The sequence below is a fragment of the Hipposideros armiger genome, unplaced genomic scaffold (genome assembly GCF_001890085.2).
Source record: "Hipposideros armiger isolate ML-2016 unplaced genomic scaffold, ASM189008v1 scaffold_82, whole genome shotgun sequence".
Taxonomy (NCBI): domain Eukaryota; kingdom Metazoa; phylum Chordata; class Mammalia; order Chiroptera; family Hipposideridae; genus Hipposideros; species Hipposideros armiger.
In genome coordinates, this window is record NW_017731432.1 from 307,876 (window position 1) to 324,847 (window position 16,972).

At 38.1% G+C, this 16,972-nt stretch overlaps 1 protein-coding gene across 1 annotated transcript in view; it reads left to right on the forward strand.

Annotated features, from left to right (window-relative positions):
* RLF (RLF zinc finger) overlaps positions 1 to 16,972 on the forward strand; it is a 73,427-nt gene that overhangs the window by 35,949 nt on the left and 20,506 nt on the right. Inside the window, exons 4-5 of the mRNA XM_019643857.1 lie at positions 747 to 879; positions 7,039 to 7,241. Of these exons, the coding sequence (XP_019499402.1) occupies positions 747 to 879; positions 7,039 to 7,241 (336 nt within the window). The remainder of the gene's footprint in view (positions 1 to 746; positions 880 to 7,038; positions 7,242 to 16,972) is intronic.

Below are 16,972 nucleotides of genomic sequence, written 5' to 3' on the forward strand. Positions count from 1 at the left end.
GCAACCCACTGTCACAGGGGCTGCAGCCCATGCCGTCGCCGGTGACTCCCGGCAGCCCAGCTCCAGGTTGAGCTGTTGTTCAGCATCTTAGCTGTGGGGGCAGTGTCACTGGCCCTCATATGTGGGATCCGAACCGGGGCCCTCTGGCGTCCCAAGCCAGCTCTTAACCATCGCGCCACTCGGCCAGCCCTAGACCAGCGGTTCTTAACCTTCCTAATGCTGCGACCCCTTAATACAGTTCCTCATGTTGTAGTGACCCCCAACCATACAATTATTTTTGTTGTTACTCTATAACTGTAATTTTGCTAATGTTATGAATTGTAATGTAAATATCTTTTGGTTTTCCGATGGTCTTAGGCGACCCCTGTGAAAGGGTCGTTCGACCCCCAAAGGGGTCGTGACCCACAGGTTGAGAACCGCTGCTTTAAAGGAAAGCTATACCATTGGCCCTAAAATAATTTTGTAATGTAAGGATATAGATTAAATTGTGGTGATAATTTTACCGAAGGGGAATTCAGGAAAACATTTTAAAGATACCCTTTAACTTTGTGAAAATACCCGTTTCTCTTAAAAAGAGCAGCAACAGAATTTCATAAAACTTTGAGACTAGTTTTTTTCCTGCTTATTTCTTTTTAGGAAATCCAAGATATAGGTCCTTTCCTAGACATTCAGATATATTGAAAAGGCAAAACTACTGTTTATATTGTTTATTAATTAGCCTGTTTTCTGGATATGCTGTTTTCTAGGAGTCACATGATGCATTACTGGAATTTGGGAATAATAACCTACAAATATTGGTTCATGTTACCAAGGAAGGGGTGTGGAAAAATCCAGTTCTTCTTAAAATTCTGTCTCAACAGCCAGTAGAAACAGAAGAAGGTAAGCCTTAAAACTTTACTGACTATATTGAAGGAGGACTTAGTTCTAAGAGAATTGAAATTGATTTGTGAATCTCACCTGTGTATCTATACTCAGTCATTCTGTTCTCTTTGGAATAGTAAAAAATAATCATTAGCATTTAATGTTTTGTCCTAAGGATTGTTGCATTTTGGGGTAGTATTTTAAGTGTCCCTTTGCACTTATTTTAAAATGTTGCATTGAGTAACAGTGTTCATACAAAGTTCTTAAGCTAGAAATGAATAGTCTGCTTTTACTTGGTTTATAGTAGAGCTTTGCCTGTATTTTGTTCACTGGTTACTACAGCTGAAGTCCATGAAAAAAAATTGCTATTTTATTTTAAACTTGCGAAAAATTGAATTTAGTGTTCTGTAGAGAAATGCAAAGAATGAACATTTTTATTTGCAAAATTGTCAGTTTAAGACAAGAAGATTTATATGTGAGTTGGTATTTGCATTTTAGACACACAAAAGTATCTCATTTGGTATGGCCAACAACTGTGATTTTATTTGTTTTAAGTTAATGGAAAATTTAAAAGATCACATCCTGTTAAATATGTTTCTGGAATAAAAATGAGTTTCAGAACAGTTTATATTTTCACTTTTGACATACAGTTAGTTTAGGTTTTACAACAGGCCATTTGAATGTTAATGCCTTAAAATATCCTAGTTAACTTATTCATTCACCAAGATTGACAGACTACTATATACATGCTGTTTGGGTTTTTCTGTATAGTGAGAAGATTAATAATAAGGATACTTAGATTTTCTCTTGGTTCTTTTCCTTTGATAATTCTGCTTATCAGTTACACTGACCAAAAAAAAAAAAAAAAGAGAGAGAAGAGCTGTTAAATAGGAAAGAGGTTGGTGTTTATTGTTTTCTATTGAGGTTCCCAATACATGGCATCCTTTATATAGGCACATGGAGGCTAAAATATCACCTTTATTATTATTTTTTTTTAAAGCAAAGACAAACTTTTATTTTTTTAAACTTTTTTATTGGGTAACAGCGTGTTTTTTCCAGGACCCATCAGCTGAAAGTCAAGTTGTTGTCCTTCAGTCTTAGTTGTGAAGGGTGCAGCTCAGCTCCAAGTCCAGTCACCGTTTTCAGTCTAGTTGCAGGGAGTGTAGCCCACAATCCCATGTGGAAATCAAACCGGCAACCTAGTTGTTCAGAGCATGTGCTGTAACCCACTGAGCCTCCTGGCCACCCATCAACCTTTATTATTAATAAAAGTTGTTAGAGAACAGAACCAGATAGTTTCAAAAGGATCCCAGAATTTGTTGTACGGTTTAGATAAGGCTTGACTAGGGTGGAGAAGAAGAACTCATGCTCTCTGTAGTCAGGCCCAAACCCAAGAAAAAGGGTCGAGTTGAGTTAAATGCCCCCAATTTATTTTCTTCTGATGTACTAATCAAATATACCATCCTGCCACAGGAGTTAACAGTACTTAATTTCTTTTCACATAGAAAAAAAATGGAAGCAGGGAGAATCACTGTTTACGTAACACCCCATGATATCTGCTCTGTTCAATAAAGATTAATAAAGCACTCACTACCTATAAGACTGTGAGTATAGGATACCTACATATGTAAGGAGTTATTCTGAGAACCACAGTATAAATGGTGAGCAGCTTGAGGCCTGCCTGCTTTCTCAATTGGCCTTACCCTAATTTCAGGTCAAAAGATAAGAAAGCTTCCTTTATAGCTCAACTGCCATTGCAGCCCAGATATTAACATATTCGATGCTTAGAAAGCATTGACTATCATTCTCATTGATTGTCTTCTGGTCAGTAATATAATAATCAGAAGCATGAAAGTGTACATTTTTTAATCTCTGAGGAACTTAATAAATGCTTTTCAGTTTAGCTTTTTGAAAAAAAAAAAAGCCTAGAAGATTTTTATTTTTCCTGCCTTGGATTCTTGAATTTTGTGTCCGCTTCCCCCATGTTCCCCACCACCACCCCCCACCCCCCAAAAACAGTTCATTACTGAAGCATGTACTGAGTACCAGTTGTTGACAGTTCTGTCTGGCATGATCGGCAGGGAAATGAGGGTGGTTCTCTTACTTGGATTCTGGCCCAGGTACCAGAGGCCTTTCTACCCCGGGCCACCCCAGCAGCCTACCAGAGAAGGTGGGGATGGTGAGATTAAGTCCAGCCAAGCCCCACGGAAAGCTCTTGGCCTAAGGCCCAGTGCCCACAGAACCCCCTGTACTTTCGGGGTGATGGCAGCAGCTGGAAGTAGGTGCAGCCCACAGCCCTGGGCAGCCCGCAGCCCCAGAGACCTCAACCCCTCAGTGGGGCCCCTCCCACCACCATACTGGAGTGATCCCAACTCAGAGGTCACCCAGAGTTCCATCTAGTATCTGCCAACTTTCTGACTTAGACCCTACCCAGCACCCACCTCCCCCTTTTCCCATAATTTATGATATCAAAACAAAGTTTCCTCCTTTTCCCTGAGACTCAGGCCAAAGCAATAGCCTTTTGGGGTTTTTTTCTCTCTCCCCTACCAAGGATTGAAGGAAGGATCCATCCTTATTGTTTGGAGTTACCAACTCCCTCGCCTAAATAAGGCCAAGAAGGAACCAGTCCGCTCTTATCTCCCTCTGGTTGTTTAATTTTTGTTTCCCGTCTACACCTCTGAAGTTATTTTATGACTTCTCATGTGCCACTTGGGTCTCCGGTAAAAACAAAAATAGGCTTTCCTGTTAAGTGGAAAACTGTTTTTAAACTGGACCTTAAATGTTACCATTTTTTACATGATGAAGTATATACGAGGTAAACTGTCATGATGTTTGCAACTTACTTTTAAATGTTCAGAAAGAGAAAAACTAGGTAAAGAAATATGCCAAAAACTGTTCAGATGTTGAATCTAGGTGGAGGAGAAGATATATTATTAAAAAGATTTTTGTATTAAAATGTTTGGAAAAAAATACAGAAAGGATCACAATTGGGAAAGAGTACACTTCTCAGTGTACTCTTTAAATATTGAAGTGTGTGGATGGGTTTCCTTTTAGAAAATAAAGATTGATTTTTAACATAACTTAAAATGATTTCTAAAATGCAAGGTTGATCTCTTGTGTTAAAAATTGATAGAGCAGTTTAACTGTGGTTGTAATATATTGAGTTAAATAGTTTTACCTCCCAGAAATAATAGCTATGACTTATAGAGTGCCTGTGATGGGATGGGAACTGTGTTAGTGCTTCCCATACCTCATGTAATCCATAAATCAGATGAGAAATGACACGTGCCCCGACCACATAAAGTTGTGGGGGCAGAATTTAAGTCCAGGTGAGGAAATATTAAAGGTTTTTGATTGAGGAGTGATAACTATTCACTTGCTAAATACATGGTTTTATTGAACATCTCTAATATAAAAGACATTGTACTTAGTGTTATAGGGAATACAAAAGTTAACAAGACGTGTGATTTATGCACAAATTTCTGATCGTGTTGTAAGGCGGATGTCAAAAACAAATGATTGCAACTAGTATTGAGCATCTACTCTGTGCCTGGCCCTGTGCTAAGTGTCTTATCTGCCTTTTGAGTATTTCATTCATGATTCTTTTATCTCTATGAGGTGGAAATTACTGATTTCTTTTTACAGATGGAGAAACTTGAGGTTCAGAGAGGTCAATTAATTTGTCCAAAGTTCTCACAGCTAGTATGTGTCAGAGTCATGATCAGCCTCAGATTGGTGATTCCAAAACCTGAGATCTTAACATTTGTGCACTGTAAGCCTTTATTACTGTACTTAAAGAGAAAGCTGTGATGAAAAATAAATGTTGTGGGAATTTAGAAGGGGGTGGGTTGTGTAGATAATGTACCTTTTTTCAGGTGTGGGATTTGTGAAAATGCTTACAACCTGGTAGGGCAGATAAACAGAGCAGAATCTGATATTAGGCAGAACAGAATATAAGGCTGACAGATGCAGCAGGAAATAATATGGAGAAGCTAAATTGGAGTGTTTTAAAAAGAATTGCTAGGACACAACAACTAAGTTGATTTCCTTGAGAAAAGGAGTTCACAAGGCAGAATAATGCCAAAACTTCATTTCTGTATGATTGAGAGAATACCATTACTGAAAATAGAAGTAAGGAATGAAGCGCTATTTGAGTGGGAGATATGATTATGAGTTCATTTTGTGGAATTTGTCAGACTAAAATGGAAAAGCCCAAGTGAGAGTATTCTGTTTTCTGTTTATGCTTTTTGACCTTGACTGCATATTAGGGTATCTTTGGAATTTAAAACCAACACACACACACTCCTCTCCCCAGCCCAGTTCCGGGCCCCGTCTACTAAATCAGAATCTCCAGAGTTGGAGCTCTGGGATCCAGACATTTTTGAAGTGCCACAGGAAATGGGCACCTTCCACCTATAAAGTGGTGGGAGTATAAGTTGGTACAGTCTCTGGAGATCATTTTGGCAGCAGTTTCACTTCTAGAAATTTTTTTCTATAGATATAGTCATACATGTGTGAAATGGCCTATTTACAGAGCTGTAAATGGTAGCATTATTGACTATTGCCAAAGATTGGAAACAACTTGCAAGTATATCAGTAGGCAATTGGTTAAATTAGTTATAGTAAATCTACACAGTAGAATAGTATTCAATTGTTAAAAGTATTGAGATAGCTGTAAATGTACAATGACAATAGAATAACCTGTGTGATATATTAAGTGGGGAAAAAATATGTTTTCTGTACTCAGAATATTTCAGGAAGTATAAACAAGAAATTGTAAACAGTTATTTTTCTTGGGGAGGGAGACTTGGGGCCTGGAGTCAGAGTAGAAGAGAGACAACTTTGAACTATACCTTTTTATAAGCCTTTAGAGTTTTGTGTCATGTGCATATATGGTACTATCTAGAAAGAGAATTTTGAAAACTCTAAAGTTGTTTCTGATATACAGTTAAGATTGGCTCAGTGGTTTATCTCCACGCACATTCCCCCCACCAGTGGTTTATCATTAATATTAATGATTTCTACTCCATATGTGGCCTATAGACATAGCATGGGTATCACCTGAGAGGCTTGTTAGAAAAGCAAAATCTCAAGTCCCAAGGTCCCATCCCAGAGCTACTGAATTAGAATCTGCATTTTAATAGGATTCCCCAGGTGATTTCAGAAGGCACTTTCAAGTTTGGGAAACACTATTTTATATGAGCCACCTAAAGCAGTTTGATTGTTCACCCTTGTCGTGACATGCAATATTCCCACCTCTATTCTTTAAGAAATGCTATGTAAAATGATGCCACACACTTGTTGAGTATCTACTGTTCATAAATTGAGGGCTTGTCTAGAACACTGTGCAAATCAGTGCTCAGGTGCTTAATATTCAGTACAGCTCAGCAGCATTTTCCAAAGTGTGTACTGAACCAGGAACATATATTTCACATTATACTAATATGTGTAAAAGGGTTCTCTGGTCAAATCAGTTTGGGAAAAACTGGGTTAAATAAAAGTGAACAGTTTTCTTTATTGCAGGACTGTTCAGAGATTTGACCAAGGAATCCTTTTTTTTTCTAGGACTATCTCTCAGGTCTTTTGGTCGGTGGAACACACTTTGAGAAATGCCTGGTTTAGAGGAAAGAGCACCACTGGCTTTGGAATCCTTGGCAAGTTACCTAATTTCTCTGAATATTAATTTTCCTAACCTAAAATTGGGGACGATAATACTTGCCTTGGTGGTGGTGTGAAGAATAATTGAGAGGTATATAAGAACATTCAGCTTGAAGCTTGGTACCTTAGAAGGGTTCAAGTTGTAGTTGGTAACATTACAGAGGCTACTTGCTCCTTTTTCTTGCACTTATGCTTATAGTTCATTTCACTATTCCTTACTATCCTTATGAGAAAGTGAGGAAGGAGAAGGTCAGATAATTAATTTTGATGATATGTTAGTAGCTTTATTAAAAGATTTGGTGTTCCAAATAAAACTAAGTAATGTGGGAATCATTAGCAAAATTAATTTATTTTGCTCTCTTCTCTATTAGATAAGTATTGAGACCAGAATCAACTTCCCACTTATATCAACTGAATTTTTAATCACTAAAAACAAACAACAATAAAAGCCATCAGCTTTCATCTTAACCTGTTATGTGGTATATTATATCAAACTGTTTTTTTTTTCCTTTTTTCTAGTCAATAAATTGATTGCACAAGAAGGACCTTTCTTTCTCCAAATGCGAATAAAACATTTGTTGAAATCTAACTGCATCCCCCAGGCTACTGCTTTGTCAAAACTATGTGCAGAATCTAAAGAAATTTCAAATGTGTCATCTTTCCAGCAAGCCTATATCACATGTTTATGTTCCGTTCTCCCTAATGAAGACGCTATTAAGGAGGTGAGTAAAGCAATTAACTGCTGTTGTAGTTCACACTTACTATGAACTTTAATAGAATTTGATAAATGTTGCATGACAGGATGAAAACCAAAACTGATTTTTTTCTCCAGGCTACTGAAAAGTGCTATTTTAATTGTATTTTTAACCGTTCAACAGATTGAATATAAAGTTATGTCGTAGGCGGATTTGAAAAAGTAGATAATTAAAGAATATGCAGATGGATGTTTATGGTAGGGTGATGGTTTGCTTTGAAATCTTTAAATGTGTAAGTTTCTTCATAAAGTAATGATTTCTCTATTTTGGGGAAATGCAGAAAATTGATTAATACTGGTGTCAAAGAATAAACTAAAGAGAATGGCATTTAACTTTAGCTTAAGTTACTTCTTATGTTTAACTGTAAACAGAGACATGTAGGACTTTAGAACTCATGATACGAGAACATTTTGAACAGAGATAAGTGGACAAACTGGGTGCCATGGAAAATAATAAAGCGACTGAGTCTTTTCTTAAACTATTTTATCAGTCAGATTGCATTCTTTTTTTAAATTTTGAATTGCTGTTTTCCTTAGAAAAGTTGATATTAGTTTTCTCTGTTTTTGATAAATTATACTTATTTGACTAATCAGTATCCTGATTATCCTTAAATTTTCACCAACTGTATATCTACCTGCACTAGTGAGGCCAAACTTGTGTGAAGAAAAACCTGCCAGCTGATTTTACTTTAAATCAGTCACACTCTTGGGTTACTATAATCGCAGTGGTTCTCAATCTGTGGGTCGTGACCCCTTTGGGGGTCAAACGACCCTTTCACAGGGGTCGCCGGGTACTTGTATGTGGGCGTATCTGCATGTGGGCCTGGAGACAGATAGAGGAGCGGTGTCTCGGTTCCTAAGACCATCGAAAATATGTGTTTTCCGATGGTCTTAGGAGACCCCTGTGAAAGGTTGAGAACCGCTGTTATAATACCTTCTGCCCCATCTCACTCTCTGTTGATGAGTGTTCTCCCTGTTTCTCTGAGGAAATTGAGGCAGTTGGAAGAGAACGTCTCTAAGCTTCTTCTATGACACCTATTCACCTGCCTTCCTCTATGCATATGCATCTTCTCTTCTGTTACTAGGGAAAACCATATCTGTTCTCCTTGCTTAGGCCAATCCCCTTGATTTCTGTATCATATCCCATCTGCTTTTCTCCCACTAAAGGATAATGCTTGAGCAGTTCTCCTTTTCTCCACTGCATCATCCATTTCCTCCTCTGCTGTAACCAACTTGTCGGGATTTATGTTGCTACTTCTTCCATCTCTAAAAAAGAAATCTTTATTTTACTTTTTTTTTTTGAAAAAAATCTTTAGATTCTACTTCATCTTCCTGTTACCATATCTCTCCTGGCCTTTCAGGGTAATTTGAACGAATTGTCTAAATTTGCTGTTGAACATTTTTCTCCTTGAAAACATTCTAATATGGCATTCACCCCTGCCAGTTCACCATATCACTAAGTCTAATGGGGAGTTCTCAGTTTTCATCTTACTCAATCTGACATCATAACTTTGTCTTTTAAAATTTTAAGTTTTTCCGCTTGATTCTAGGGTACCATACACTCTTGGTTTTCTGTCTACCTGGTTGGTTGCTCTTCCTTAGTTCTACCTGTACTCTAGGACTCTATTTTTGAGTGTATTCTCTTTTCTACCTATATTTCCTTAATGATCTCATCTAGACTCATGACTGTAAATACAGACTATTTTGTGAATCCAAATGTTTTATTTCCAGCCCAGTCCTTTCCTCTAATTCCAGACTCCTGTACCCAAACTTCCTAATTACTGTCTCTACTTGCATGGCTAATAGCATGTCAAACTTAACATGTCCATAGCTAAGCTCCTGATATTCCGGGTATCAGGGCTTTGTTTGTTTTTATGAACTTTTTTCTGAGTGAAGTCAATTGCATTCCAGCTGTATTCTCAATGTTCGAGGTGTGGGGCCAGGTAGTGAATAACCAGCTACCATTTTTTTGAGTCCTTACTATGTGTTAGGCATTAGGCTAAGTGCTTTATATACATTGTCACCTTTAATCCTCACAACAGCTCTTAGCTAGTCCCATGGTATTGGTGAGGAATCTAAGGCTGAGATTAAGTAATATGTTCATGGTTACAAAGCTTAAAGCGGGTATGCTGAGATTCAAAGCCGAGTTTGGTATGTTGTAGTAAAGACATGGAATAATACGTATTGTCCTAGTTTATGGTTATGTTTCCAAGGCTGTAACAGGCATTAAGCTAATTACAGAGTCTAGGCCCAGGCTAGAATACAGATCTCCTGGCCCCCTGGCCAGCCCTCTTTCCACTGTACAACTTGTTTTCAGTTGGTAAGCGTTGATGAGCCACATTCTAATAGGAGACATCTTGGCGGTATATCATTCTATTCACATTTATACATTTATATATAGATGTGATTTAAAATACTTTATAATGATTGGGATTAATTTGTTAAACAGATCAACGCAAAAACATTTAGCACACATCATAAAATTATTTTAAAAGGAACACTGGTACCATAATTAGTCTCTTAACCAGTGATGCTTTCTTTTGCAAGTGACAACAGAATTAAAGAGAATCTTTAAAATTTGCTTTGGAAAAGTGCTAATGAATCACTAGATGTTCATTAATTTAAAATTAACATGTTCTAAGGTAGCAGAGTTACACATTTTGCCATCTACTTCAACTGAGTTCAGGAGAGGAGTCAAATTAACTTGAGCAACAGCTGGGAATGAGTACTTGTATGTTGGCACCTGTGGGTATCACAGTAATAATAGGTGTGTGTAATGGGAAACCTCTGCTGGGGAAGATTTAGCCAGACACATACAATTAAGATTAATTGACAGGGTCAGCTTGAAAGCCAAAATTCAGAACTCCATGGAATCCTCAAGTTCTAGTTTGTAAATACTTCATTTAGAATTGAGTGAGATGGCATTGTTATTAATTTTGCGTATGAAAAGGTTTCAATGAAAGTTACAGACTTGGCTGTGGCCCACTGCCCCAAATGGATGTTTCCTGTATTTTTTTTTCACTACTGAAAGAGGAAATCTTTGCAAAGATCAAGTTTTCCACATACAGTATGAAGGATAATGATGTTTTAAACGTGAAGCACTTCTGTTATGAAGATCCAAGACACCTGTCAGCAAAGTTCTTGACACAGTTAAGGTAGGGGTCCATTTCAGCCTTGATCCCTGAAGGAACTACATCTTCGGTGTCTAATGTGGTTAGTAGACACAGTAGAAGAGGCTTATTTCTTCTCATGAGGAGGAAGGAAAAGACAAACAGGACCTAATTTACTCACTGGTCTAACACTTGGGAATTGACATATTCACTAGGTATAAATGATAAACAGCAAATACATTTAAATAGGACCCATTGGGAGTTCAGTTTGGGAGTAGAAGAAAAAGTAAACAAGAACATAGAAATTTCAGGTGTAGCTTAAATAAGAAATAAGATTAAGATGGATCCAGAACAGGAATAATAACAAAATATATAATTAAATTTAAAATTAAAATCTGAATAATTTTATTTGCGATCCTTATGATCATATGGAGAATGAGCTGTGTACTCAAAAAATAAACTGAAGGTAGAAAGGCTGTATGAAGAAATTGAGGCTTTGCCTATTTAAATATTTATCTCCTAAAGCAGAGTTCTTTTAAATAACTTTGAAAGACATCTTTCTATGGCTTAGTATGTATCTGGATGTCACTTCTAACCTCACTTTCATGGGTTATACATGGGTATTGTATAATTACACTGGAGGGGTTATAATGGAGAGTTACAAGGAGTCAGACACCATTTAAAAAAACACAGTAGGTCATTTCCGGCTTCTCTCAGATACACATAATCACAGGGTTTAATTGGAAGCATCAATGACCTTTTATTTCTTTAAGAAACCTACATGTGACCACTCTGCATAATGCTGGTCTGTGGTATTGCAGCAGTTTAAAAGAAGCCCAATTTTTAGAAGCGCAGCGTTTGTTCCAGGTGATGTCTATGAACCTAATGGGTAATTCGCCTAAAGGTAGACCCAGGTTTACATGAAATGGAGGCTTGCTAACTGTAACTCCCACCTTTCTCCTACTCAAGGATGCAAGTGAGAGGAATCCATTATCTGGATTAACCTTAAATCTACTTTAATTCCTTTTTGAAAAGGCATTTACCAGTTTCAGTTTTTAAAATCTATTATTAGGAACATAGTAATTGCATTATACCTCAGAATGGATCAGGAAAACTCTAGATTGAAAACCATTATTCTAGAGAAAGTTAAATGATATAATATTCCAGTAATGGCACTTGCCAGAATACTAATTTACCTTGGTAGCCTAAGCATGAAAATAACTTAGGAAGACAAATATGCTTCCTTTACCCACCTTCTCTAATTCCAGTTGGCTGCCTGTCATGCTATTGGTGGTTAGTTAGGTGATTGTTGTGAAAGTCTTCTAATTGCATTTGTTCTTGTCCCCATAGTTCATTTTCTATAATAGCTAAGGTGATCTTTTTTCTTTTCATGTTTTAACAAAATTAGACATTTTATTTTGAGATAATTTTAGATTCACATGTTATTGTAAGAAATGATACAGACATGCTTTCCAGTCATTTAACATATGTTCATTCATTGGGGGACTTGACTAGTCACTAGGGATACAAGGATGAATAGTACAAAGGAGTAAAACAGCAGACAGTAGTCACAATGTGAAACTTAGGGGAGAGGTCTGAGCTGGAAATTAAGAGTTCAAGACATAACCATTTGAAACCAAAGAGTGGATGAGATTAACTTTTTCAGAACTCTGGAAATTACCTAAAGGCTTCCGACAATCCTAGGAGGTTTTATTCAAGAAAAACAGATGAATTTCAATAAGAACAGTGAGCTTGGTGGCATTTTAACTTTCCCTACTTCTGACCACTCTCACCCCAGCTTCACAGTAGCCTTGAAAACAGCCTTGAAACTACAGTAGCTGTGAAAACCAGCAGCCACTGAGGAAGCGGAATGGTTTTGGAGTTCTGCAAAAGTCCATCCCCAGAGAATTGTCAGTATTTGACCTATCCGGCAACTTCCTAAAAAGCTTCCTTCTCAGGACTTGTCTATTTGACTCAGAGTTTACTCTGCCAAAAGCTCTGTCCCTGGGACATTTGTCAGAAATAATCAGTGGTAATTATTTAACATGACAGTTGTCTGAGGAGGCATTACCAGTCAGGCTAACAGGAGACTGGCCAAAAAATTAAAAAGAAAAATGGATATGGGATGTCCATAGGGAACTTTGAAAACCTTGATGTATTTATTCCTAGGACTCTGGAAAGTAATACACATGTACTAGACTGTCTGCCAACGAATGACCTGAGAAGGCCCTAATCTAATCCCTCACCTCTTACTTACTTTGAGTCTCTGCACAAGTAGGGAATGAAGGGCAAGGCAGAGTTGTAAACTGCCTACTGAAATATTGAAAGCATGCCCCAACACAAACACAGAGCCTTTTGGCAAAAGCAGACTTACTTGTAAGTTCAAGGCTTTTAAGCAAATCTCCTGAATATGTCAAATATGTAGCTAGCTGACCATTAAGCGAACTGCGCAAAGACTATAAGTAGCCACATGTGACAAAGAATACAGACTACAGAATTATTCCAGGAAAGTCACTAAACAAATAATAACAATAACAAACCCTAAAGAGATGAGAGAATCAGATTTCTACAGTTGCCACAATACATTATTTAAAATATCCACAGGGCTGGCTGAGTGGTGCGTTGGTTAAGAGCTGGCTTGGGACCCCAGCTCTGAGTATCAGGGCCCCAGTTTGGATCCCACATGAGGGCCGGTGACACTGCACCCTCTACAGCTAAGATGGTGAACAACAGCTCGACCTGGAGCTGGGCTGCTCTGAGTCGCTGGCGATGGCGTAGACTGCAGTGGCCTGCCGTAAAGCTACTGTGAGTGGCTGGCAGCCGGCGTGAGCGGCCATCCAGTGGCCGGCGACCGATCTGCCTCACCCGGGAAACGCAATGATAATACCAACATGGGCCAGTGAAGCGACGTCCTCTACAACTATACTGAAGAACAAAAGGACAGCAATTTGTCTGTTCCCCGATTCCCCAGTGTCGTTCCCCTTCCCCAATTCCCCCCCCCAAAAAAAATCTTAAAATAAAATATCCACATATTATATAAAGAAACATGATAGTTTATACATAGGGTAAAAAAACAGCTAATAGAAACTATTTCTAAGGACACCCAGATATTGTACTTACTAGACAAAGGACTTTAAATTACCTATTACAAATACAGTCAATTCTTACCATTCATAGTAGTTATGTTCTATGTAGTCACTACAAACACTGAATTAGCAAATACTGAAACCATTGCTCCTATAGGGATATACAGGGTTAGATTTTTGCAAGCCTCTCGTCACAACATTTTTGTTAAATGACCAATACATAACCTTGTTTTATGTGTGTTTAGGTTTATTTAGTATATACTGTTGATTCATTAACATTGATCTGACAGCCAGCAGCACTGTAACTCACACCTGAGTGAAGCTTATTTAATACATGTATTTTCTTTGTAAGGCACATCACAGCCTCTTGCATGTAGGAACAATAGACAGCACTTCAGTACTGCACTTGGGGGCTATTTCAAACAGTGAAATCTCCAGTGAAAAGCACAAAAACGCAAAAAATGGCACTAAATAGAACGTGAAAAAGACACTTGTTACAATGTAAGAACTAAAATAGGAATAGTGTCACCTTGTTTGACCTTAGCTGGGAACATGCACACCAGGGGACTCAATTTTTTTGCCACTCTGTGCATGTTCATGGATGACTGTGAAAGCCTTATGAGTGTTGAATTTGGGGGTTAAAAAGAAATTTTAGCAAGTAGGCTAATTTGTAAATACAGAATCTGTAGATAATAAAGATCAACTGTATAGTCAAAGAACCAATGGAACCATGTCTAAAGAATTAAAGGGAAGAGCCTGCCGAGGGTCGCGTTGGTTAAGAGCTTGCTTGGGACGCCAGAGGACCCTGGTTCGGATCCCACATATGAGGGCCAGTGACACTGCCCTCCACAGCTAAGATGCTGAACAACAGCTCAACCTGGAGCTGGGCTGCCATGAGTTGCTGGCGACGGCGTAGGCTGCAGCCCCTGCTGCAGTGGGTTGCCATGGACTACCGTGTGTAGCCAGCGTGAGCGGCCGTCCAGAAGCCGGCGACTGATCTGCCTCGCCCGGGAAGAGCACAATGATGGTGCCAACTTGGGCCAGTGAAGCAACGTCCTCCACAACTAGACTGAAGAACAAAAGGACAGCAACTTGTCTGTTCCCATTCCCCCAATTCCCCAATAAAAATCTTTAAAAAAAAAAAAATTAAAGGGAAGTATGAGAGCAATGTCTCAATAAGGAGAGACCAGCAGTAAAGAAATGGAAGTTTTAAAAAACAACCAAATAGAGATTCTGGAGTAGAAAAGTACAATAATTGAAATTAATTTGCTAGAGAGGCTCAACATCAGATTTGAAATTAGCAGAAAAAAGAATGAGCAAACTTGAATGAAAGAGGTCAATTGAGGTTATCCAATCTGAGAAACAACAGAGCCCCAAAATATATGAGCTGACAGAATTGAAGGGGGAGAACAGAGAATTCAAATATAATATTTGGAGACTTCAACACCCCACTTTCAATAATGAATAAACAAACTAGACAACATGGAATGGAAGGCTTTAGCAACACTAAGCCAACTAGACCTAGCAGACATCTATAGAATACTGTAGTCAGTAGCAGCAGAATATACGTTCTTCTCTGATGCACATGGAGCATTCTCCAGGATTGACCATATATTAGGCCACAAAACAAACCTTGATAATTTTTAAAGGATTAAAATCATACAAAATATATTCTTCAGCTGCAATGGAATGAAATTAGAAATCAGCAACAGAAGGAAATTTGGGAAATTCACAAATATTTGAAAGTTAACACCTTCCCAAATAGGCAATGGATCAAAGAAAAAAACATGAGAAATTAGAAAATATATTGTGATGAATGAGGAAAATGCAACACACCAAAACTTATGGGATGCAGCTAAAGCAGTGCTTAGAGGGAAGTTTATAGTTGTAAAATGTTAATCTTAATAAAGAAGAAAGATGTCAAATTAATAACTTAGACATCTACCTTAAACTAGATAAACAAGAGCAAGAGATAATATTAGAGTGTAAATAAATGAAATAGAGACTATAAAATCAATAGAGAAAAGTGATAAAGTTGGTTCTTTGAAAAGATCAACAAAATTGATAGACTGAATAAGAAAAAGAATGCTCAAATTACTAAAATCAGAAATGAGGACATCACTACCAACATTATAGGGATAAAAAATTATTATAAGGGAATACTATGAACAACTGTATGACAAAAAATTAACTTAGATGAAATGGACAAATTCTTAAAACGATGCAAACTACTAAAACTGACGCAGAAAAAGAAAATCTGAATACAACTATGACTTGTAAAGAAATTGAATTGGTAATTTTAAAACTTACCACAAAGAAAAGCCTACACCCACGTGGCTTCACTGGTGAATTATACAAAACATACAGAAGAATTTATATCAGTTCTTCACAAAGTCTTCCAAAAAATAGAAGAGAGGGGAATGCCTCCAAACTCATGCTAGGAGGCTATTATTATCCTGATAATGAAAACCAAACAAAGACATTACAGGAAAGAAAGCTACAGACCAATATCACTAATGAATATAGATCCAAAAAGCCTCAATAAAAAGCAGCAAAATAAATACAGCAACATATAAAAATAAGTATACGCGTACACATGACCAAGTGAGATTTATTACAGGAACACGGTTTGGTTTAAATCAGTCTATGATACCCCATGTTAATAGAATGAAAGACAAGCCATATGTTCATCACAAGAGAAACAGAAAAAGCACTTGACAAGATCCTATGCCCTTTCATGTAAAAGCACTCCAGACTAGAAATAGCAAGGAACTTCCTCAGCCTGATAAAAGTTATCTGTGAAAACCCATGGCTGACATATACATATAAAAGATGAAACCTTGAGTGGTTTTTCCCTAAGATCAGGGAGGGACAAGACAAGAATGTTTGCGTTTGCCACTCCCATTCAGTATTGTATGGGAAGTTTTAGTCAGGGCATTTAAGCAAGAAATAAAAGACATCTAGATGAGAAAGTTCTTCATGAACAACTGTCTCTATTTGCATATAAGTATGTCATGTTCTTGTGTATAAATAATCATAAAAAGATGAACATACACAAATCATTTATTTACACCTAACATTGAACAATGTAAAAATGAAATTAAGGAAACCCATGTACAGTAGCACCAAAAAGAATAAGGTATTTAGGAACAAATTTAAAAATAGAAGTGCGGGCTGGCCGAGTGGCGCGATGGTTAAGAACTGGCTTGGGATGCCAGAGGGCCCTGGTTCGGATCCCACATATGAGGGCCAGTGACACTGCCCTCTACAGCTAAGATGCTGAACAACAGCTCAACCTGGAGCTGGGCTGCCGTGAGTCGCTGGCATCGGCGTAGGCTGCAGTCCCTGTGGCAGTGGGTTGCCATGGGCTACCATAGGTAGCCAGCAGCCAGCGTGAGCGGCCAGCAGCCGCAGTGAGCGGCCGTCCAGAAGCCGGCGACTGATCTGCCTCGCCCGGGAAGAGCGCAATGATGGTGCCAACTTGGGCCAGTGAAGCAACGTCC